A 26,406-nucleotide genomic window follows, 5' to 3' on the forward strand; every position below is an offset into this window, starting at 1 on the left:
TTGCGGACTCACCGCGCGCCGTATGTAGAGAGCGCCGACCACCAAGGTTTTTTTTTTCTTCTTTTTTTCCGGGTGTTTTGATGTCTCTGGATTTCTGGACACAGATATTTCATCTCTGAAAGTAAGTCGACATTACGCCTTTCTTCTAAGATTTTCAGCGTTTGACACATATATCAAGCATTCTGTACACTGTAACTTATTACTCATTCCTTATGCGACAATTCTGGCGTAACCGAGCTTTTACGTTTTCTATGTAAACGCAGCTGTCTCTCGTTAAAATTTATCTTGCCGGGTATTCAGTCAAAAATAGAAGACTGCAAAAGTAATTAGCGTTTTCATCTTTGTTCAATTGTTGCACATTGATAAAGTGTGGGCTACATATCATTTTTATTAATTTGACTGATTATTCAACATCAACAGTTTGGTCCCGTGTTACATGCCCGTTAACTGCAACTGGCACAGACTAAAAATCACTTAATGGGCTGAATGAAATGCTTGCATGAGAACAGCGTCGGTGTTTTATGGCCTTTCTGGAGAGTGCGCTACAGAGGGCTATTCTAACAGGGAAACAGCAGAGAGCTGAAACGGAAAGATCGCTTCTGAGTATTTTTTTTTTAATTTATGAATCAACAGAACGTTTGGTAACACTTTACTTGAGGGGGCACAAGTAACTTAGTAACTCGAATACGACTGAAGAATAAATCATGGACTAATATAGTTCCTGCATGAAATACATGAACCGTTATGTTTGATTAATGATGAACGAACATAGAATCACTACGTAACTAACACTTAATTTCTAGTTAATTCATAGATTAAATTACAGTGTAGTAGCCCCTCAAGTAAAGTGCTACCAAACTTCTTAAATTGAATTACTGGGCTTGGTCTTCGAGTTCCAAAAAAGAACTCAAAGACGATAAATAAATAGTCTAACTTAAAATATCATTTTAAAGCACAGACAGCTTTAAAGAGTACACACACACACACACACACACACACACACACACACACACATATTCTCGCATGTTTATAATGAACTAGAGTGAGACTTCTCCAGACTCTGACTTTGCCCTGTTGTCCTCTTGCTCACCGTCATTTTAGGAAACCTTCCTTCCAGCCTTCGGTCCTCATGCATCCATGGTCATTTATCATACCTACTTTCGACAGCCTGCGTTTTGGAGCCTCTCAAAGGACATTGTGTCTTTATTAGCTGCGGATGCCGTTGCGAGCGTCAATGTAAACCAGCCCTTAGTTGTTCATTTACCTTTTATTTTCATTAATGATTTTTTTTTTCCAGCCAAGAAATGAGCATTGGTTGTGTACTGAAGGTCTTGTTGCATTCTGTATATGAACAATTGGGTGTGAAATTTTAAGTAAAATAATTTTCAAGTAATTAGGTGACCTTGACACAACAATGATTAAGTTTTAGAACTAATTTTGCCCCTCCATCTGCTTCCCCCTCATCCACCATTGTACAGTTTGATAATATAATTTATCAGCCTTTCAGCCATGTATCCAGTACGGGGTCCTGGGGGCCGGGGTCGGGGGCTGTCCCAGGCAGCACAGCCATACACACACACGCTCATTCATGGCCCATTAGGTGAATGGAAATGTCATATCTGCTGTCTGTCAGCCTCCCAGCTCTTCAGATAAGCTTGCCTGGCTGTGCTGGTTCCTGCTGCATATTGCTCTTCCTAATGCTGGGCTCTAATTCTCACTTTTAGGTGAAGTAGCTTGATGCAAGAAAAATAAGGAAAATTAAGAAATAGGTAAGTGCAAAGGAGGTGACACAAGATGGGAACTGTTAACGAATAATACAGCTCTATATGTGTCATGTGACCTGGAAGCCCTTATTGTTTGGCTAACAGGTCTGTGTACGAGTTGTTATGGGTAGGCTGGCAGACAGAACTACACAGGAATAAGTATTTTATTTGGATGTTATATTATGCCATTTGGAGATGGGTTTCACAAAAGCTGCAGAGAGCAATGGAAACCCAAGATGGGCATTTGGTACGAACATCGGGAAAACCACAATAAGGTGAGGTTTCTGGTCATGGAAATCAGACTCAGGTGAGCATCAGAGTGCTTTTAAGTGCTTTGTAGCCTTTATATTGAGGATGAAGGTCCTTTAAATAATAAAAAAAAAAAAAGGATTGTGGTTAAATCCCTTCCCCCTGCTCTGTGTGGATGGAGCAAATGGCAGACCAAAAATTGGTGTCTTTAAATTGCCGATAGTGTGCAACTGTGTGCCCTCTGATGGACTGGCATTCCATCCAGTGTCTCTGCCTCTTGCCCCGCCCTACTTGTGACTGCCCTACTCTAGGCCCCCCATAGGCAGTTATGGGTAATGCATTTAGGTCTCTTCAAAACTCGTAGTTCTCACAAATGCGCATGGATGTTTCCCATGAAGAGACAAGCCCTAAAGTAATGCCTGCTTGCATTACAGCAGTACTGGGTTGAGGCTGACCCCTACAGGAACCAGCTGTAATCACATACCCACAGGGCACAAAAAGCAGCCTGCCACCCCTAATGGGTCACGTTCGATGGTTCGTTGATCTAAACCTTGGAGGTGCTGTCAGAAAAAATTAAGAATGCCTTCTGGTCTTATGTGACAGTAGAACAAAAACATAGTTGAACTACAAAAGACTTTAATTAAAATGAGTGATTAAATGCATACGATGGTTTGAGGCTTTACCAGGGGCTGAGTGGAGGAAGGCCACAGGGCATCGGGAAAGAGCAGGCTGGGTGAGAGGGGGCCTCACTGCGGTCTGGATTTTTGTACCATTTTGAAGCAACATTCTGGTGCATGTTATTAAATATAAACTGTAAAAAAATCAGAATAACTTTTTTCGCCAAGGGCATTTACATAATCGTAAAACAAACAAAGTGCATGTTTTGACAGCCCAAACCACTTTATAGCTCTTGGGCGTCTGACTGAAAGGGTAATCTGTCTGTCACAGAAGGTGAGACGTCACCACACCTGCCAGCAGGTGTCTTTCCAGCATCATGCTGAAATGTCCTGAATTTGTAATTTATGTCATTATTCCCTTAAAAGCTTGTTTCTCTCCTCTCAGCTCCCAAAGCCAAAAAGGCCTTGTGCTGGGGGTTCGGGGAGCTGCTGGCCCAGGATTCTCATCATGCGCGGCCTGGTGCCCACTTCACTTTTTGTGGGTATGTTTCGGCCTGTGCCCTCCCAGCCCCGGGGATGTTCACCATCTCACTATGGCAGGGCTGCCAACACTAACGCGTCAGGTGTGACACTCACGCTTTCAGAATCTCACTCTCACACAAGAAATCTTACAGCAAACCTATATTGTTCCATTATAATCCTAAAATTAGCTACATCAAAATTAACAAAATTACTAGGTAATAAAAATCAAAATTACAAAGTATTAAAACTATTACATACATGTAAATGCGTGTATATGAGTGTGCAGACTTGTGTGAATTGAAAATCGCACCTCAGCCAGCTGATGAAAGTTGGCAACCCTGCTATGGAGGAGTGCTAATGCTAATGGTGTTAACATTAAAGCACAGCATGCCCACCCCAATCAGTCGTGGAACTGAAAGCAGAGATGCCAATGCTAATGGATGTTTATTAATCATTATCGATGTTGGCGTATCCTAATGTCTGTTAAATTTGATCAGCAGAGCACGCTGCATACTAACTATGTGTTATTGGTATAACATGGAAGCAATAAGCACTGAAGTGGCAGCAAAGACAGGGACAGATCAGCAGCTTTTAAAAGAGGAGATATTGTGTTTAAATAAGATAAAAAGATGCTGGAGGTGTGGCGGGACTTTTTCCAGTTTAAAGTCCAACATGTTTATTAAGCAAAAGGATACTCCAATGTTATACCGATAAGTAACTTTTGGGCGTCACAATAAACACCTCTTTAGTATTTCAGACGTACTACTAATCTGATTATCAAATTGTGAATGTAAGTAAATGTCCGTACGGTGTTGAAAAGCTGGTGTCCGGACAAATTTTTATGCCCGTTATCTAAACCCCTGTAATCACATCGCATTTGTCAGTACTGATTTGTGTCTGCTGACACAACTTGCAGTAACTCCGCCAACTGTTTGACACACTCCATTGGTAGATAAGTTTTTTGGCTATAGTTTATTTTGGGTAAAAAGTCTTTTTTGTTTTTTCTATAGCGCAATATGAAGTGCACCTATTGCAGATAATCACGATGTGATATCCTGCAGCCCGACCTTCAGTGGAGATGCTCCCACTCTGTTTTTCTTATGGGGTTTTGTTTGCCAGTGTTAAAGCTTCACATATACATGGGAAATGGCCATAGACTAATATATGGCATAGAAGGCATATAAAAAATTGATCTCTGAATTTTAGGAATGATGTCGGATTATACAAATGAAAAATGATTTGAATCGGGAAATCGCTCTTTTTAACCCAGCCCTGTTTATTGGGCTACACCAGTGGGGCACACTGTTCAGGATAACATACGAAAGTGAAATAGAAGCTCAGAGGGAACTGTGGTGATGGTGACAGTATTTGATTTGGATATGTGACAGATTGACGGTGTTTTTTTTTCTTCAAAATAATATATTTTCAGTGGGTTTACAGACATTCCGTAGATGTACACCAAGTTATATTGTGTAACAGGGTGCTCCTCAGTCCAGTGGACTTCATGATTCACTCTTTTCTTGCAGCTGTGTTCCTCTCGTGCCACAGCGAGACAAAGCATAGCCATCAGAAAAGCAAGAGGCCAGATCGAGGTACACAGAGGTTAACGCAGCCAGCATGAAGCTGCTTTCCATTCGGGGTGATGAACATTCCGGAACGGATAGCATGTGCTGATCTGCCTGTGTGCCCAGCCCTGACTGGCATTCCTCATTTCTGCACACAGCCGTGCCTTCGTTGGCGTGCGACATACGGGCCGGGAAGATCAGCCACACAGAATTCATCGCCAGGTGTCCCGCAAACTGCACGCAAACCAAGCAGCCGGTGTATGGCACGGACGTCTACGCTTCCATCTCCAGCGTCTGCAACGCGGCCATCCATGGGTGAGAGGAGACTTCAGTGACCCCTTTATCTCGCAGCATCTGGATTACCGTTTACCGCTCACATTTTTAACCTGTTCATGCTTCGCACAAAATGCTGCGCTAAGCAGGTACACCGTTGTTTGTAAGTTTTTTGCAGGAATGATGTCATGTCCTCCTTTTGGAAGTTTGAGTCTATTGCTCATTTTTATCTCTGTGTGATCACTGACTCTGGATTTCATTTTTGGAATGGGTCGCTCACTGTAGGCCTTTACGAGTCTCTCTTAAGTTCTGCCAGTGGAACCTGTGCTCTGGTTTACAGTGGGATCATTACTGACGCCGGGGGGAAGGTGATTGTGAGGAAGATGGTGGGGCAGGACTTCTACAAGGGCAGCTTCTCCAACGGCGTGCGATCATTATCCCTTCCAAAGTGGAGGGAGTCCTTTACCATAACGGGTCAGTCCTCCATCAGCACTGTGTGCCATATAATGGCTAAGAAATAGGAACACAGCTTGTGCCATATATTACATGCTGTCATAGTTGAACATGGTGGCCAAACATGTCTTAAGTAACAGCTACACGGTATGTTTTTATCACCATTATATTGCTCACTTTTACTTTAAGGAGAAACTTCTTGTTTTATTGTGTTTCTATTAGAGCTGAAGCAATGATCCAATGTTGCATCTGTTGATGTTTTTCGTAGCAGGGAAGTCAAAGAAAGGTGTCCTCTATCCACATACTCTACACTACATTTCAGCACATTCCACAGCAGTCAAAACAGGTGAGTGGTGAGCAAATAGATTGCAACTGTGGTCACTAATATACTGATTCTTTAATCTGTGAAACATAGATCCCTGCATCTTCCTAAGTCTATTTTGCTAGTTACTGCACAATACAACCAAACCAATCCCCCTGTTTTAAAAAATGTAGCCCTATAAGGTAACAAAACTTAAAAGAAAAATATACTCAGCATGTGGGTGTTTTCTTTTGAGGTTGTTGAAAAGGTGTGAAGCACATCTTTGTGTTTGTGCCGTGTAGGTTTTGGAAAATCCAAACAAGCTCCATATTACCGATTCTGAATTCGTTTTAGAGACTCCTCCACATCGTCCATGCCGATATGCAAAGAGTGAATGTGTTACATGTTGAGCACTGCATGTTGATAGGAGGGTGCAAAAGGAAGAGAGAGGAAGAAATTCAAAGAGCTACCCGCTGTTACTTATTACCAGTTTATTGGTTTGTAGAATCAGATTTGGCTGACAAAACAACTTCAGATGCATGTATGAGCCAAAGAAATGCAAATGATAAAATTGTGCTCTGTAGCACGATGCTAACGATCTCTCTATAAAGGCAGATTGTGGAGACATTTTAATCGTTCACCATGTAATATCATCAAATCACACACCCTTATCTGCTAAGCAGTTATGCTGAACGATGGCCTAGAGCCTGTCCCTGGGGACAAAGGGCACGAGGCAGGGACACATTCTGAACAGGATGGAAGCCCTTCACCAGAAACACACGACTGCACTCTACACACAGCTTAAAAATGCCAGTTAGACTAACAATATGTCTTTGGACTTTAATTAATCACAAGTCCTTGCCCCATCTTCAGAAGCTCAGTAGATGAAGTGCACTTACTATCATATGGCTTAAAGCAGTGTTTCTCACGCCGGCCCTCAGGATCCCCAGATGGTGCACATTATTGCCCCTTCCCAGTCTCCTGGGAGCTGGGAGGGAGCAAAAACGTGTATTGTCTGGGGGTCCCTGAGGAAAGGTTTGCTTAAACTATGATTCTAAGATGGTCAGAGCTGGACAGTTTATAGCGTAAACAGAGGAGGGGGATTTGCAGTGCTGTCAGCGTGATTTTACTGAATAATTAGAAGCTAAAGAGCTGAGCATTTAGGGTAAAAAGGGGAGTTACTGTCCTTCCTACAGCTCAGGTATTAAAGAACCAATCAAAGGGTCATCAGCTCACCACTGCCCAGCCAATGAGGACATCAGCAGCGCTAAGCAGCACTGCATCAGAATCCAGCACCACTCCAACCTCAACCAACACTCCAACCTCCAAGCCCCGTCTCATGGACCACAGACACAGGGTCGCAGGTAAGCCCAGAAGATCAGCCTTACTCAACATGCTGTTCTGGGTACAGATCTTCCATTTACACAATGCATGTGCAGCTTATTTTGAAGGAGCAATCTTTTAGCACCGCTAGCCATTTGATACTAATTTAGGTTTTGCTTTGCAAAAAAAAGAGGCAGGACACAAAGAAATGTGTCAAAGCAACACAACTGTCAACATGAAACAGTGAAATCCCAGACATTTCAGGCATTTTTAGGTCCAAAAAAAAAAAAAGTCCGGGAAAAAGAGGATGTATTGTCATCCTAACTAATTAAACTGATTAATCTTAATTAGGTGCAAAATTAGCTTAACTTGGTGTGAAGGAGCCTGTGGAATTAGTGGGGCATGTTAAAGGCAGCTTTGGGATAGACTGTTTTAGAGGATTGCTGAATTAAAGTAACATGGCTTGAATCTTTATATTGGTAACAAAACCTACATAACATTTTTGTCCCTGAGGCACACTGTAATCTATAATGCATTATAGATACCTTCATAATGCATTATAATGGTCGGTATAAGAATTAATAAAGCATTACAGCATCTTCTATTGACAGTCATAAAGCATTATGGTGTTGATTAGAAATACTTCATAAGCTCCAATGAAGCTCTTATGTACAATGCACTATAGATACCTGCATAATGCATTATAATGGTTGGTAAAAGGATTAAGGATGCTTTGTACTGCATTATGAAGGTATCTATAGTATAATGCATAATAACCATGTCGATAATGTGTTATGCCTTTTTATAAATATTTATGTTTATGTAATGTTTATAATGCTTTATGAATGCATTATAATATGTTATGAATGTGTTCTTAGATCCTTATAGACATGGCATTCATAGAAAGTGTTGCCATTACAGTGATCCCTCGCTATATCGCGGTTCAGCTATCGCGCCCCCGCTATATCGCGGATTATTCACCCTACGCATCACAGTTCTCTGTGTATCACGTACCTTGCTTGTGGGCCGATTGTTTTAGTTTTGTTTTAAGCCCAACGATGGCTCCCAAGCGTCCTGCATGTTATAAGCCTCCTGATAGTAGTGAGCCTAACAGCCAGTGCCATTCAGGAGAATGTAGAACTCCTGGATATGCTTCTGCAAGGAAAGCGTTACGCGGACGTCACTCGCCATTATGGCTTGAATGAATCGACGGTACGCTACATCAAGAAGGATGAAAAGAATATAAGAGCGACTGCATCACTTTCCTTTAGTCAAACAGGAAAGAGGGTGGCAGCTCCTCGGAATAAAATGGAATCACATACAAATGCATTACATATTATTATTATTATTATGTTACTCATATCCTTAGCCCGACATCCACATATCATATGTGTTGTTTACATGTGTTTAAAGCATGTGGGAGGGGTACTTTATGGTTTAAACTATAATTTTTTTTTTATTTATATGGTCTTTCTATATCGCGGATTTTCATCTATTGCTGATGGGTCTGGAACGCATCTTCCGCGATAGATGGGGATCACTGTATATCTAATCCGGTTTGGCATTGCTACTCTAATACCAGTGTGCTTACAGGCATGACTGAGCATCAGTCACAGACAGTCGGCCATTTTACAATGATAAAACTTTGAAGCAGGATGACTTTGCGCCCATCCCTCTTATCTTCGTCACATTAAATCTGCTCAAGGGGCAACCTCAGTAGCCCCTGCAGCTACTAGGTGCAGCGGATGTGAGCATGGAATTTGGATGGGGAGGTTCACTGGAAAAATCTAAAGGTGGCCACAAGGGGGTGTAATGCTTAAGAAAACAGCTATGAAAACAAAAACATGCTGAGTCTAAACCCAGGAGGGCGAAGTCCTTGGTATACTGCTGGTCTGGGCAAAGGATCCAACTGTATAAATCTGTAAAAATCTGTCAAAATGTAGCTTTTACCAAACAGATCATTTCCTGTATTCCATTCCCCAAATTCTTTTTGGCTGGTTATGCTGGGGCTGTTGAATAAGCGCAGTTTTAAAAAGATCTCAGCATATAACTAAAAAGCTTCTCTTTTCTCTCAGGTATGCCTCAAGTGGGAGCACAAAGGATTGATTTGGATCAAGGTAGGTGGAGAACATTTTATTGAGATGATTCATAAAATACTAGAGGAGTTTGGTGGTTCAGTGGGCAATGCGTTCCACCTGTGGCTTTGTAGGTTTTAGCCTTGGCCTGGTTCTGTGTGTCTGCCTGTTCTGCCAGTGATTGTGTGGGTCTTTCTGATGGTACTCTGGTTTCCAGCTGCTGTGTCCAACTTTCCCCTAACGCAAATATGTGTCTTGTGATGGACTAACATCCCAAGTAGGCTTGGGTGGTATTATGATAATACAGTATACTGTGGTATTTTTGGTATTGCTTGGGACAAATTTAATAGTAATACAACAATAAGCCATTTAATGCTTTCCACAGTGCTCAGAGACTTCCCCACCTACACACATAAATTCTCAGTCCAGCCCAATGAGGGTGAGTCACTTTGTTGAACTTTTACCTCTGGACAACCATGACTTTTCACTGGATTTGTTTTAGCCCTTAAAAGAAGGTAATTTAATAATATCATTGTTGTCTATTCACATTTGCATTTCCATTCACTTGCTGGCTGTGCTGGGCTGTCCAGCCACGTATTTCCAAGCGAGCACCGCAACTCCAGCACGCTGAGTCCCAGAAGCCTTCCCCCATAACACCTCACAACACCTACTTAGTGTTACACTTCAATCTGCCACTGTCCAGGAGCGTATACAAGGGGTGGGGCCACAGGGACACAAGCCCCAGCTCAAAGCTGATTGGCCCCTGCTGTGCCCCACTCCCTGACACTCATCATTTCAAAACATGTCATTGGCTAATGATAAGGTTGACCTCTCTCATGCCCCGCTGGTGCTTCCTTTGTGTTTTTTTCCCTGCATTCTCCAATGCATTTCACAGGCGTGCACCGGCCAGACCCCAGGGCGACTTTCTGGAGGCCACTGGGAACAGCCCATGTCTCAGGTCAGCTCTCCTCTTCATCTCGGGCTACAGTGGGGCCAGGCCTGCTGAACTGGCTGATCTGCTATACTCCATGAGTGATGTAGCATGTAAGAGACAGATGGGAGTTAGGAATGAATATAAACGCAGCAGGATTAACTGGGGGGGTTAGCTTGTGTCCACACTGCTTTGCCCCCCTCACTGTACAATCCAGTGTGCTGCCTCCTGAGTCATATTTCCTTTGTATTCTCTTATTAGTTAGAAATCTTGATGAGGTAGATGCTGCACACTGATTTTATGTTTCTGCCCTACAGACCAATCAGAGCCACTGCAGTTTACACAGTCTAGTTCAGGACAGATCTAGATGGGATGCTGGGGGAGCATTACCCTCAGATCTCAAGGTCATACTAGGCATGAAAGGAAACACTCCCCCTAGTGGTACCACCTAGCAAGGTCCCCGTGATGTAACTGGCCTAATTTCATCCATAATCCCAGCCTAAACCTTTCCGCAAGTAACCAGAGAGCATCAAGGTATGATTTATACCTTCATATCATACAGTAGATATACCTAAGGCAGGTGTATGCTTAACCATCGGTAAAACTAATGAGAGAACAGTATTTTACAAAAGGATCTTTTAAAAGTCTGCAGATTGGGAGATATATTTCGTTACTCAGTTTTCCGAAGGAAAACTATTCCAAAAGGGCAATAATAAATAATACTGTAACAGGATGTGTATGGGGCCCCGTTTGTAAAGTTACGAAACATTTTTGTACTTGCCACTTTTTCAACATTTAGTGCAATTTTCTGACATTTAGCTAAAAGTCAATGGTATTGTGGATCATCATATCATGTTAAATGTTTACATTTAACATTTATATATAAGTTAACATTTAACATTTATATTTAACATTTATATTTACATTTAACTTTAATATTTACGTTTACATTTGACATTTATATTTGACATTTACATTTAATATTTATATATAGACATACCATTTTTATTTACATATGATGAACAATTGTGCAGATAATCTACACAGCAAAAAATATGATGATCCACAACACCATTGACTTCTAGCTAAATGTCAGAAAATTGCACTAAATGTTGAAAAAGTGGCAAGTACAAAAATGTTTCGTAACTTTACAAACGGGGCCCCATAGATGTGGGTGGGTCATGGTTTTAATAATGAAGAGCAGGCAGCTCTTTATAGGAAGGAACAGAAGTTCTGTGTTTATTAACAGCAAACTGCCATAAATAACCAGCAGCAGCCAGACAATTGACATTTTAAACTCACACTCAGTAGGCATGCATGCTACAGTGCAACTTTAACTGCTGGCAGCACCTATTATTTACAACTTTAATGCACAATCACACAGATTTAATCACACTACATTACCTTAACGTCTGCATATCGCACATAATCGCAGTGTGGCACAAGGCATGGGGGTAACCGGAATACTTTGCTATTGCCGTGGTCCCAGGATACCGTTATTATTCAGAGATATTTATATTCTTACTTATTGAGGTTAAGAACTTACGAAGTTCATACAGTTCATACTTATAATTATACATACTTTATACAGTTTAAACATACTTATACAGTTCATACTTGTATATACATATACTGTACATACTTTTACAGTTCAGTGTACTGTTCCAGTCAAACACATTGTTTTATTTCCCAAAACTTTACCATTTAAAATTAGTTATGTAATACTCTTGGTTAGAATTTGTCTGAGGGTGACAGTCGGATTCTGGTCACAATGAGTATTGGGGCTTCTGAGGACTGCTTAGGAGGTTTTATCGGGGCGGAGGGAAGTCGACCAGCTTTGCTTTATTCTTTTACCCTTTTAAATTCTTTTACATCCTTTATTGGGACACCATGTCTGAGCCTAAGGCCGTATGTTTTGGGAAGAATGTGCTTCAAAAGCAGTTACATAAAGCAATCACTACAAAATGGTTATATAGGGGCACACCATGATGGAAAAAGTGGATTTATGTTCAGTTAAAAAACAAGGAAATAACCTGGTATTATTAGTCATGGAATCAGCATGAGTCTTTACCTACCTGACGTCAGTTCACAGTAATTCATGGCGGACTGTATTTATGTGGGAGTCAATGGTTGGTACCCCTGCGAACATACGACCTGACTCTCTCCTACTGTTGTGTCAGCTAGAAGCTGTAGTCCAAGTCAAACTTCGAAGCCTGTTGCTGAGTGCTTTTATTTCCCCGGCTTGGCAGCCCAGACGCACCGGGGTTCTGTGTGTGGTGGTGACAGGCTGCCACTTACCCCGCTGACATTGACATCGGTCCTGCTTTGAGTCCCTGAGGCACTCCTTAATCCCTTCCCACAGCTTTCCCGGGGAGAGATCGGCCTCCCGCTGCCTACCCACACTCTGACTGGCAGGCCTGGTCTAGACAGACATCAGGTATCAGAGGTGATGATTTAAAAAAAATGCGTTATAGATACCGTGTGTAAATTAATCATTCAGAATAAATACAGGCCGGACTGAGTTACTCAAATGAACTGTTCTTTTCAGAAAATAATCATGAAATTAACTGAATAAGGTAATTGAATCCTAAATTAAACCACATTAATTTCTGAATTTTGACAGAATATAACACGTTGTCTATTTTTTGACCTCAAAGGCTTCATATTTTGTGTGCTGTTTTCTAAAATAATCACATTTAATTAACAGATAATGATACTAAACTGAGGATGAACCATAAATAATAATCGAAACAATTTAATCTTGAAAACACAAAGCGAGACCTGAATGGTGTTTCTGGGGGACTGGCTCATTGCATTGTCTTGGTATTCAGATGCCATTCACCCCGTTCCTGAGTCTTCGTACACATGGAAAGGAGCCAGGATGCTGGAGAGAGATGGTGAGCAGGCGTTTTGAGAGCAAGACCCGATCTTGCGGCACAAACTGGTTTTTAATTGCATTTGCAATAGTTTTATACATAGTGGGGAAAATGAGCTCGAGATTCCTGTGAGGGGAAGTGCTTTATATACAGTTCCATTTCCATTAACCCTGATAAAGGCCTTGTAATGAGATTACCTTTCGAGGGATGTAAATCAAAGTGTTTGATGCCTTTTATGAGCATTAGACCATTACTAGGTGACAGCATTGCCACTGCAGTGATGGTATCAATGAAAATTTGCTACAGTCCTTATCCATCCAGCCATTTTCCAAACCGCTTATCCTACTGGGTAGAGGGGGGTCCGGAGCCTATCACGGAAGCCATGGGCATGAGGCGGGGAAAACCCCAGGACAGGGGACCAGCCCATGGCAGGACACACTCACACACCATTCACTCACACATGCACACTTATGGGCGATTTTAGTAACCCCAGTCAGCCTCAGCATGTCTTTGGACTGTGGGGGGAAACCGGAGCACCCAGAGGAAACCCCACGACGACATGGGGAGAACATGCAAACTCCACACACATGTAACCCAGGCGGAGACTCAAACCCTAGTCCCAGTGCTAACAGTGCTAACCACTGCACCACCAATCCCCCCCTACAGTTCATATCCCCAGATCTATTATATCGGAGCATGAGAGTTTATTTGAGAGCTTATTTACTTCGAACAGCACGGTAAGTGAAATATTGTGTCCCTGGATTGGAGCTGTAGAGATGTATAAGACATTTATCGATTGATATTTACCCTCCATAAAAGACCCCAACACCCTTGAATAAATGTGTAATTTTATGATGACATATGGTACATAATCGGGATTACCTCCAGCCAGCCACAGTAGGGACTCAAGACAAAAGGAACTTATAGGTCAAGAATGCCAGCTTTGGTTCCCATTAACTTTTCTTACCAAGTTACTTCCTTTACTAACTTTACTGACATTGCTAGACGTGGTAAATTAGTTAGTGTCTTGCAGCAGAGGGTACTGTTGGAGGTTGGTGTTCAGAAATAAACACGCGGTGGGTGCAGTTCACAGTGGTACCCATAAGCCCGCTTCAGCAGCGGCGGGAGGGTGTCTCACCCTCAAACGCTGTCGAGCCTCAGCATTGCCGCCGTTTTCTCATCATCCGTGAGCTTAGGGCTGTGGGAGGGAGCAGCTCTGTCGCCTCCTGCTGCCTATTTGCAGCTCCCAAGTTGGAAGATGACAGCCTCAGATTCTTCCGTGACACACATATTCTGGAGGTAAGAGGTCTGTCATAACAGCGTCAGAAACCCCCAGTCAGGAACCTAGGAGAGGAAAGACTAACACGGATGATGAGCTAGATGCACATGGTTGTACGCCTTAGAGAACAAAGAAGCAGTATTTAGAGAATCAAACTGAGTTGTGTCTGGCTATGGCCATGAATACCATGGGTGTCGGGAATAGGGGGATGGGGGGACGCTGTCCTCAAATCGACACCCCTCCCCCCAAATAAATAAATAAATATCCTTATCTTTCATTATGAATCAGCGCATTACTGAGGCCAATTCACTGCACATGCCGGGTGAGAAGACAAAATATGTACCTAACGAAGACTGTATATACCTAACGAAGACTGTATATACCTAACAAAGATCTTTCTTACGTCAATTATTTTCACAATGTGACTATTGCATGCGTCCCAATGCAGTGTCATGACATACTTTGCCCTCCTCCGCCACTAGGACACATTTTTGCCCCCCCCCCCCCCCCCATGTCAAACTCCTTCAGACACCACTGATGATAACATTACCTGCCATCCTTTTAATGCAATGCTGAAATGTTGAAAGAAAGGTTTCTAACAAAATTTTATTTTATAAAAGCACTATACGTACTGCGCTGTGAACACACCACCCAACCTTGACCCAATGCCCTTTGAGGTGTAAGGCAACAGCATTACCCACTGCCCTGCCATGCCCTTTGTTTGTTTGTGTAATATTAGTCTTAGTTGTAGCAGTGGTTGTAGTAATGGGAAAATGTAAATGTTACTGGGGACATTTGTGTGCTTTGGTACTGGGAAGCCAAAAGGAAGGATATCACATCCAGCTAGGCTAGTTTTCTCGGCAATAATCTATCCCTGTGGATGAAACACTGTTCAGTTGGAACTTCCCCTTGGCCAAATATCTTCTATATAACTTTCCTTGTTTCAACAAATAATATAAACAGGTTTTGTTGAGCATACATTCATTAGAAATTACGTATCATTGGGTTTTTGGAATAGTATTAAGAAAATGATTGGATGTTTGTGAAGTGTGTATTTCACTAAAACAATTTACGCAGATTGCTTACTTTGAGGATGGTATGGTGGTGCAGTGGTTAGCACTGGGTTCGAGTGTCTGTCTGTGGAGTTTGCATGTTCTCCCCATGTCTGTCTGTGGAGTTTGCATGTTCTCCCCGTGTCTGTCTGTGGAGTTTGCATGTTCTCCCCGTGTCTGTCTGTGGAGTTTGCATGTTCTCCCCGTGTCTGTCTGTGGAGTTTGCATGTTCTCCCCGTGTCTGTCTGTGGAGTTTGCATGTTCTCCCTGTGTCGTCGTGGAGTTTCCTCTGGGTACTGCGGTTTCCCCCGCACAGTCTAAAAACATACCGAGGCTAATTGGAGTTACTAAATAGCGGGTAGGTGTGTGTGTGTGCCCTGTAATCGGTGGCCCCCCCATCCTGGGTTGTTCCCTGCCCCCGTGACCCTGAATAGGATGAACGGTTTTGGAAAATGGATTTTTACTTTGAATAACAAAACCTACATAACATTTATTTCAGTTTTCTTGAGTTACTATGACAGCAGCTTTTGGATTAGTACATCCTTTTGACAGTGTATACCTGCCTTCTTTATAGTTTTTGCAGTACAAACATAGACCTTCAGCAAAAAAAAATGTCTTGGTTAAAGTTGGTTTGTGACATAGAATTTCAAAAATATGGTACAAATGTTAATTGGCAGATTCACACCCAGACATAATTATAGTCTCCCACCTCTAACCCCCATTAAATCACTCAGACACTTACTGTGGAAGGGAAAATAACATCCTTAGAGGAACCTGAATGTGTGAGTTTGCATGCTTTATGTTCACACATGTGTTGATGTACAAGCAGCTCTTGGGCAAGCAGAGGCCCCGGCACTGAGAAATATGCAGCAATCATGCCTTGTAACTTGTAATTTGTCACTTTTTTCCACCCAAACCAAGTTTCTCCATTGCTATTTTATGTTTAGTTGACATAGCATGGTAACTATGCACGGGTACGTCAACTGAGCATGACGCCTTGGCGACACTGATGTGGCACAAGGTGTTATTTATGTCTCAGTTTTCTTTTTTTGACTCCTTTGATGTCTTCCCCAGGCTTCACAGAACAACAGCAAGCCCTACTCCCCAAAGATCCAGAGCCCGGTCCTTCAGGAGACCCAAGTATGTCTTATGGTTACTTTTGAAAGCTGGTTTACTAACGTCCTTTGAGCGACACTAATTAGAACCACGTGCTACTCTGTCTTTGTACCCTGTGCCATCCGAATCGTGATTACAGCAAAGATGATCAAAGCTTGTGGAAGTCTCTTTAAACATCTGTATTATAAACACAGGATGTTGCTGATATGGTAAAGCCGTCTTGTAAGTGAATACCTACAGTACATAGGGTATAGTTCCTCTTTGTCTAAGCTTTAGAACAACTGCGATGTGTGATCTAAGTGATTTTGAATGTGGTGTGATTGTCGGTTCTGGACACAAGGATTCCACCAGTCAGAAACAGCCACCTTTCTGGGATTTTCACAAATTATAGTGTCCAAAGTTTACAGATCAAAGTGTAATATACTGTGAACCTAATAGAGTTGCTACTGGCCTTTCAGACTGCAAAGTGGACATCGCCTTTCTGATGGATGGCAGCTGGAGCATTGGGAGACGTCGCTTTCGGATCCAGAAGGACTTCCTGGCCAAAGTGGCAGAGACCATTGACGTTGGGGCTTCTGGACCCTTGATGGGTATCATCCAGTTTGGGTAACTGTGACAATTCCTTTTATGTTCAAATACATTTTTAAATGATGAACATGACTAATTCACTTGTCACAGACTCAACACTACATATGATATATAAAAGGTGTATGGCCTATGTGACACGGTGACTACTACACGGTACTGTGCTGTACTGGTAGATTGCAAGAAGTTGCAACATACAGTATCTATCTAGGCAGTAAAAGTCAAAGTGTGAGAATGCCATGCTTTGTCGCTGCTTCGACCTGCCCCTGACATGCAATGCCATGCAAACGGAGAAGCAAAGAGGAGATAAAGCTGACATGTCCCAGATTAGCAACACCTGAGCGGTGCAGACGACCAGCTCGCGCATGGATAGAAAGAGTTGGATGTTCTTCCCTTCGGCTTGCACAAGGAGCCGGCGCCGATTTACAGAAAGCCTTGGCAACACGTCTAATCCTGTCGATGATGGGTAACCCCATAACCTTGTGAAAAATAGCTCCTCTCCAAGGAGAAAGTATAGATATTTCCTTGACACTCCTCAGGCATCAGGTCACGTTTGTGGCCTATTTTAGTAATAGATATCACTGGTGGCAAAGTTCCGATTGATAAAAACGAGGCTGAAATGCATGTTCTTTCAAGACATTTGTCTACATCCTTCACTCACTCCCGATAACTTTTAGAATTCATGTCACTGTGGTCTTACGGTCTTACAGGTGGTCAGCAGGAGTCAGCCTAGTCTGTGAGGCTGGCTGGGCTGCTTCTTAAGTGAGTCTGCAGCAGCTGAGCAAGCTGGAAATGCCACTGGAAATTGACCACATAACTTTTTTTCGTGGGGGGGGTGGCAGAGATAACCCTGAGACTGAGTTTGACCTGAAGGCGTACACCAGCTCGAGAGATCTGTCTGCCGCCATCGAGAACATCAGCCAGAAGGGCGGAGCGTCTAATGTAGGTGAGTGGAGAACGCTGTCCACCGCCACTGACACTTCCTGGGCCAGTCGCCATTTTTCAATGAGGGGTTCACAGGAGAGATTACCTGTTGCAGTATAAAATCTTAACATTTTAACTAAAATTTAACTAGGGGATTGCTGGGATTGCTGCGAGGATTGCTGGGATTGCTGCGAGAGAGTGGTGTTGAGCTGCAGCGATTGTTTGGGATTGTTTTTTTGGAGTGCTTTGAGTGTTTGTGTGCTTTACCTGTTTACGTGGGTGGCTGTTTATTTCTATTTATTGTTCTTATTTCGGTCAGCGTGAGTGCTTGTCTGTCCTGTCTGTTAATCAACAGCGCGATTATTACCGACAGAGAGCTGCGGGTGTCGCGTGCGCGGCGTTTTTCTGTCCGCGTTTAAACTCCGTAACAAACACCCGCGGGGCGATTATAACTAATAACATCTAACGTCGGTATCGCTACCAAGCGTCGGAAAAGGACAGTTGCTCCTGAGCTTTGCTCGGTCGCCAGTCGGGGCCGGGAGGACATTTTCCACTTTTTTCCCGCTCCGGCAGAAGCCTGCTGTGAGGGGGTTTTTGTGGTTTTTCGACCTCCCAAGAGCAACTTCGATTTCGCCTTGTTTTTAGTTCATACTTGGTTCAGGCAGAAGTTCTTCTGGTAAGTAGTAGTAAGTTTATCAGGTTTAAAATTTTTAATAAAATAATAATTAAGTTCCGTTTTAACACAAGTAATAACTTATTTTAGTGTACTCCGCACGTTACTGCATTTATTGTTACGCAAATTAATCTTTATAGTTAAATACACTATATAAATTTACTGGGCTGGGAGTACGGGGTCATAGTGAGTTAGTTAATTATGGGGCCAGCTCAGTGTTGCGTTTGCAAGATGTTTGCCCTTCTGGACGTTAGTGTCCAGTCGGACTTCATCTGCGAGCGATGTAAGCTAGTGGACTCACTCATGGTCAAGGTTCGCGACCTTGAGGAGCAACTGGCTCGCATCCAATGCAACAGTGAGTTAGATGAGCTAGTTGATACGCCGTTTAGGGAGACGGTGTGTACGCCACTAACGGGGGGGAGGGAGAATGAAGAGCAGAGAGGTCGAGAGAGCTGGGTGACCGTAGGTCGTAGACGCAGGAAAAGGCGTACACACGTTACAGAGGCGGCATCACCTGAGGTGTCTGTGTCTAACAGGTTTCAGGTGCTTCCAGCTTTAGAGCCGGAAGGGACTGGGGAAGCAGGTGGGCCCTTGGGCACTGAGGAGCCCCCTCCCCCCAGAAAGAGGGAGGTTGTGGTAGTGGGGGATTCAATTATTAGGGGAGTAGACAGTTATGTGTGCACGCGTGATAGAGGGTCCCGTACGGTGTCTTGCCTGCCTGGTGCCCAGGTAGGAGACCTTCCAGATCGTGTGGACAAGCTTTTGGCCCCAGCTGGGGTGGATCCAGTTGTCGTGGTGCATGTTGGCACCAACGACATAGGCAAGGGTAGAAGGGCTGTTCTGCAGGATAAATTTATAGAAGTCGCCAATAAGCTTAGAAGCAGAACGTCCATGGTGGTATTTTCCGAAATACTCCCCGTGCCACGCGCAAGTGAGGCTAAGTTAGCTGAGATAAGGAGATTAAATGCGTGGCTAAAAGGATGGTGTAGGAAAGAGGGGTTTAGGTTTATGGGGCACTGGAGGACCTTCTGGAACAGGTGGGACCTGTTCAAGCCGGATGGGTTGCATCTGAACCGGAGGGGAACCAGTGTACTGGGAAGGCGTATTTGTAGAGTAGTTGAGGAATGTTTAAACTAGGGACTGGGGGGGCAGGGAGGTTAGTTAAGTATGTAACTGGGGGGAAACGGAAAGCCCAAAAAAATCATATTATAAGTAGGCACTGTAATAAGCCTACCCTTTGTTGTCTGTATTTAAACGCCAGGAGTATTAGGAATAAAATTCATGATTTAGAGGCTCTTATCTCATCGGACTCTTATGATATTATAGCAATAACTGAAACGTGGTTGAGTGATAAGGATGGACAAGAATATAATATGGATGGTTACACATTGTTCCGTAAAGACCGTATAGGTAAGAAGGGAGGTGGTGTTGCAGTATATGTAAAGGAAATCTTGCAGGCAAGGGAGCTTACTGATATAAGTAAAAGTACGGAAGCTATATGGGTAAAATTAGATGCTACAAACTCAAATAGCCTAATTGTCGGTGTTTGTTACAGAGCACCCAATGTAGCTGCTGAGGAAAGCAGATTGTTATACAGTGATATTAGGATTATGAGCAATAAAAATGATGTGGTAGTTATGGGTGATTTTAATCTACCGGGGATACAGTGGGACATTGTTGCTGGCTCTTCTGAAAATGAACTTGAGATGGTGGAATTAGTACAGGATTGTTTTTTTACTCAGTTTGTTAACACCCCTACCAGGGGAGATGCCATTCTTGATCTTGTTTTGTCTAATAACCAGGACAGGATTGGTAAATTAGATGTTTTAGAACCACTTGACAGTAGCGATCATAACATGGTTAAATTTGAGGTTAAGTTTAGTGCCCGAAGAGCAAAGTCCAAATCAAAAATATATAATGTTAGGAAGGCTAACTTCAATTGTATGAGATTAAAACTAGAAACCGTGAACTGGATGGAGTTAAATAACAAAACTGTTGAAGAGGCATGGGAATTTTTTAAAAGCACATTATTGCAAGTACAAGAGGACTTCATACCTGTTTCTAGCAAGAATAAATCTAGGAAATTGCAACCTAGGTGGTTTAATAGGGACATAAAGTATAAAGTAAGGAGGAAAAGGGCTTTGTTCCAGAGATGGAAAATAACTGATGATGACATAATAAAGCAAGAGTATCTAAATCTACAGGCTGAATTAAAAAATGACATTAGACGAGCTAAAAGGAATGTCGAAAGGAAGATCGCATTGGAGGCTAAGGATGACGTTAAAAGTTTCTTCCAGTATTTTAACTCTAAAAGAGCTCTAAAAGCTGAAATTACTAATCTGCAGGATAGTAAGGGTCTTATAATTGAAAACGACATTGACATAGTAAATGAGTTCAATGATAGTTTTGCACGGGTATTCACTGTCGAGGACACTAGTAACTTACCAGTTCTTATTACTAATTCAACATCGTCTATAACTAATATATATATAACTGAAGCTGATGTTTTGCAAAGCCTAGCTAAGCTCAAAATAAATAAATCACAGGGCCCTGATGGCATCTTACCTATAGTGTTAAAAGAGATGAGGGATATTATTTGCCGACCCTTAACATTACTGTTTCAAAAATCCTTATCTGAAGGTGTGGTACCTTCTGATTGGAAGCATGCCAACATAACGCCCATTTTCAAAAAAGGGGATAGAAGTAATTTGTCAAACTATAGGCCAATCAGTCTAACTTGTATAACTGGTAAAGTTATGGAGGCTATAATCAAAGAGAAAATGGTAGATTACCTGGACTCAAATAACATTTTGAGGGATAGCCAGCATGGATTTAGGAGAGGTAGATCCTGTTTAACAAATCTGTTGGAGTTTTTTGAGGAAGCTACTCAGGAAGTTGATGATAAGAAGGCCTATGATGTCATCTATTTAGATTTCCAAAAGGCTTTTGATGTTGTTCCCCACAAGAGGCTCTCACTTAAACTCAAAGCGACAGGTATTTTAGGAACTGTAGCGACTTGGATTGATAACTGGTTAACGGATAGGAAGCAGCGAGTAGTTATAAGAGGCTCGATGTCACAGTGGGCCTGCGTTCATAGTGGGGTACCGCAGGGTTCAATTTTAGGACCACTTTTGTTCCTAATTTACATAAATGATATAGACACCAATATATACAGTAAACTGGTGAAATTTGCAGATGACACCAAGGTGGGTGGTGTAGCAGATACTGAACTAGCGGCTCAGCAGCTACAGCGGGATCTTAATTTAATTAGTGACTGGGCTGACACCTGGCAGATGAAATTTAACATAGACAAATGTAAGGTACTCCATGTAGGGAGCAGAAATATAAAGTACAGGTATTTTATGGGACCTACTGAAATAAAGGTAGCTGATTATGAGAAAGACCTTGGTGTGTATGTTGATGCTTCCATGTCTCATTCTCGCCAGTGTGGGGAAGCAATAAAAAAGGCCAATAGGATGTTGGGGTACATCTCCAGGTGTGTGGAGTTTAAGTCAAGGGAGGTAATGCTAAGATTATACAATTCCTTGGTGAGACCTCACCTAGAATATTGTGTACAGGTTTGGTCACCATATCTTAAAAAGGACATAGCGGCCTTAGAAAAGGTGCAGCGTAGGGCCACAAGAATGATTCCTGGTCTTAGAGGAATGTCATACGAGGAAAGGTTATTTGAGCTAAATCTGTTCAGCCTCAAGCAAAGGAGACTGAGGGGGGACATGATCCAGGTCTATAAGATTCTAACAGGTTTGGATGCTGTTCAACCGAATAGTTACTTCAGCATTAGTTCAAATACAAGAACTCGTGGCCATAGGTGGAAATTAGCGGGAGAACATTTCAAACTGGATTTAAGGAAGCACTTCTTTACACAGCGTGTAGTCAGAGTATGGAATAGTCTTCCTGATAACGTAGTGCAAGCTGAATCCTTGGGTTCCTTTAAATCAGAGCTAGATAAGATTTTAACAACTCTGAGCTATTAGTTAAGTTCTCCCCAAGCGAGCTCGATGGGCCGAATGGCCTCCTCTCGTTTGTATAGTTCTTATGTTCTTATGTTCTTATGTAAAAGCACCCTGTGTGGTGGTGAGGGAGAATCTGGAAAAGCCAGGTAGAGCTCATACCATCATGTAATCAGCATTAGCGTGAACTACTGTTACGTTCAGTTTTATCTCTTGAGATACTCCCCACCCATACCTCCTTGCATGATCTCAGCTGACCTTCCTCAGACCAACCTCATGCCCTATTGTCTTCCTACCTCTCCCCCAGCTTTGTGAAACCTGTACCCCAATAAAATCCCAAATTCGTCAGCTCATCCCAGTGTCACATGGCTCTAATCCCCCATCACAAACTCAGCAAGTCTTACAAATTCCTACAGGTTTTTTTTTTGAGCAGTCAGGTTGTAATGAGTGCCACAAATATCTCTAGACTGCTGATACCTTTGAGCAAGATGTTGATTGGTGCAGTGAATAGGGTTGCAAAGGGCTGGAAAATTTCTGGAAATTTTCCTGAAACTTTCCGTTCCATGGGAAGTTAAGCTGGGGAATTTTGGAAATATTCCACATTAGAAACTTTCCATGGGAATTAACGGGAAAGTATGGGAATTAACAAGAATATTCCTAGAATTTTGCAACCCTAGCAGTGAACAGATCCATTTGTTTAAGTGCTATAGGTCAAAGATTCGGTTAAGCAGCTAAATGGTATGAAATCCAGACTGAGAAGTTTGTGACTCTGTAGTGGCTGGATTGGCACTTTGATGTCACGGCTGCTGTATTAATCTCGTATTTCTTGCTGCTCAGTCTTATTTCATCTTTCTAAGTTCTGTTCTTCATGACTGTATTTGTCCCTTTCGACTGTTAAATAACATGCGCGATCTGCGTGTGTCTCAGTGTCTCCTCCATGTGGTCCTCAGGAAAGGCTCTATCCTACCTCAGCGGCCACTTCTTCACGGACGCTGGTGGAAACCGGGGCAGGGCGCCCAACGTGGCCGTGGTGCTACTAGATGGGTGGCCCACAGATAAGGTGGAGGAGGCATCCCGGCAAGCCAGAGAGTCTGGCATCAACATCTTTTTTGTCACCATCGAGAGTCCCACTGAATACGAAAAAGAAAATGTTCTGGAGGCCAACTTTATGGACAAGGTAGAATGTCCATGCATCTATCTTGCATAACAGTTATCCAGTACAGGGTCAAGACCATCATGGAGGCATCAGGCACAAAGCAATACCTAATACAAGAGTCACGACTTTAGAGACGCTGATTTACTTAACCTCATGACAGTGGAAGGAATCCAGAGATCAAGGAGGAGCACCCAAGTACCCATCGTCTGTCCATTAGCATAGGACACAAGGCACCGGAACACCCTGGATGCCAGTCCATAGCTTAGCATATACCTACGATCATTCACTACAGGCAATTTATAGACTCCAGTTATCCAAACTAAGTACATTAAACAAACAGTATGACCATATTCTTATGACCATTGTTATCCAAAATGAACTGCTAAATTCTGTAAATTTTATAACGCAAATTTTGCCAAATATCTCTTCCTCAGTTGTTTACTTACACATTATAACTGATAAAGTCTATTCTATGTTTAGTAACAGACAAGATGAAGGATCATTGTGTTTTGAGCTGGTGAATCTGACTGCCCGTTCTTCTTCTTCAGGCAGTTTGCCGCACGAACAGCTTTTTCTCCCTGCCCATCTTCAGTTGGTTTGATCTAGGGGACGCGGTCCAGCCACTGGCCAGGCGACTGTGTGACACGGACCAATTGGTATGCAGCAAGACATGCCTGAATGCCAACGACATCGCCTTCATCATTGACGGCTCCAGCAGCATCGGCACAGGCAACTTTCGCACCATGCTGCAGTTCGTGGCCAACGTGACGCGCGAGTTTGAGATCTCGGACACGGACACGCGCGTGGGCGCCGTGCAGTACACCTACGAGCAGCGCCTGGAGTTCAGCTTCAGGCAGCATAGCACCAAGCCCGCGGTTCTGGCCGCCATCGAGGGCATCAGCTACTGGAGTGGTGGCACCAGCACTGGAGCTGCCATTGCTTACGCCGCCGAGCAGCTCTTCAGCCAGTCCAAGCCCAGCAAGCGAAAGGTCATGATCGTCATCACTGACGGGCGCTCCTACGATGATGTCAGGGCTCCGGCCTTGGCCATCCAACGCCAAGGTAAGGCTGGGCCAGGTCAGGCATTTCATGGGGCATCATGTCATCAAGATAAACATGGTATAGCTTCTATATCTCTACCCTCCCTGGGTAATGTTTAAACCCCGAATTGTAAAAGTCATGTTAAGATCAGTTAAGATCCTAGATCAGTGTTTCTCAACCTAGTCCTCAAGGACCCCAGACAGTCTATATTCTTGCTCCCTCCCAGCTCCCCTGAACTAAACAATCAAAAACAAATCGAACAATCAAGAACACTGAATACCTGGTACAGGTGTGCTGGGAGCTGGGAGGGAACAAAAATGAGGACTGTCTGGGGGTGCCAGCGGACTGGATTGAGAAACACTGTCATTGATCCTAATATTCATCAAGATCCTGGATTTCATGGGCACCATAGTGTTAAAGAAGCCTCACATGACATCAAGCAGCACGAAATATCATGCTGTTGAACCCTTGAGTCCCCTAACTCCTTATGTCATCATGTGTGCCCAGGTGTGATCGCTTACTCCATTGGCATTGCTTGGGCGGTTCAAGAGGAACTAGAGTACATTGCGTCAGACCCCGACATGGAGCATTCCTTCTTTGTAGATGACTTTGACAACCTCCACAAGTTTGTGCCAAAGATAATTTCTAATATATGCCAGGAGTTCAACCAACAGCCAAGAAACTGAGAGGGGGAATGGGGGATGTTTGGGACAGCCCAGGGTCAACAGCCTTGATGGATGGCGCCAGTCTATCGTCACAGGAGGTCGATCTACTTGAATGATCTTTGCTAAGATACCAGTAGACCCTTTGTACTCAATCAGCAAATTCATCCCATTTCAGCAGCTAAATGTTAATGCTATACAAGGAATTTGCACTGGAAAATATTATTATCCCCTATGTCTATGTTTTATGACCCAGCTGATAAGGGGGATATTGAAAAATAATAAAAATATCCTGGGTATTTATAAAATAGGCACAAAATTTTTATATAAGAATATTGTGTTTCCTGCAGGAGGTGAGAGATAATTTTGCTTGGACGTCACAAATGGTGTCATTTCAGACCCATTTCATAACAAGCTTGTCACTAAGGGTCTGTTTTTGTAAATCTGTGTGACAAGCACTCCGTCCACATGACTGTAGAGTTCATCTTTTCAGGACAAGGGAGAGCATAGTCCTTCGATTCTGGAATACGATCACCTAGCAGTAAAAACACGTAGCACATGTGCTGACTGTGAGGGAATGGGATGAATAGAGAGAAGCAATGGCAAGGTACAGCCCCCCCCCCTCCATTTTCTTGTATGTTATTTATGCAACTGCCACAGTTGCACGTTTTCCAGACATGTTTATTCGTAAGTCATGTATGTTAATGGATTGTTTTTAAGCCTCTGTACCTGTGATCAGAAGGTTGCTGGTTCTAGACCCGCCTCAGCCCGACTGCTTGCTCCTTGAGCAAGGCCCTTAACCCCTCTGGGTGCTGCTATGGGCAGCTGCCCCTCAGGGCCAGGTTACTCTCACCTACAGAGAGCAAGCTGGGGGAAGCAAAAAGAGAAATTCCCCATGGGGATCAATAAAGTATCGATGATGATGATTAGTTTCCTGTGATGTAAGGTATAAAATGATGTGTGCAATGAAAGTATAATAGATACTTGGAAAGTGATCTG

The 26,406-nt window shown here is 43.0% G+C and overlaps 1 protein-coding gene across 1 annotated transcript; it reads left to right on the forward strand.

Annotated features, from left to right (window-relative positions):
- Positions 1–26,384, forward strand: LOC111835660 (vitrin-like). Its single transcript, XM_023796189.2, has 19 exons — positions 1–121; positions 1,725–1,769; positions 3,075–3,171; positions 4,678–4,743; positions 4,875–5,031; positions 5,330–5,463; positions 5,711–5,788; positions 6,940–7,107; positions 9,142–9,183; positions 9,527–9,580; positions 10,037–10,099; positions 12,435–12,509; positions 12,904–12,969; positions 16,354–16,419; positions 16,854–17,001; positions 17,823–17,926; positions 23,499–23,725; positions 24,253–24,766; positions 25,253–26,384. Exons 3-19 carry the CDS (start codon positions 3,138–3,140, stop codon positions 25,429–25,431), a joined length of 2,175 nt encoding a protein of 724 aa, XP_023651957.1. The 5' UTR covers positions 1–121; positions 1,725–1,769; positions 3,075–3,137; the 3' UTR covers positions 25,432–26,384.
- Positions 26,385–26,406: the final 22 nt, after the last annotated feature.

This window comes from Paramormyrops kingsleyae, chromosome 20 (genome assembly GCF_048594095.1).
Source record: "Paramormyrops kingsleyae isolate MSU_618 chromosome 20, PKINGS_0.4, whole genome shotgun sequence".
NCBI lineage: Eukaryota > Metazoa > Chordata > Actinopteri > Osteoglossiformes > Mormyridae > Paramormyrops > Paramormyrops kingsleyae.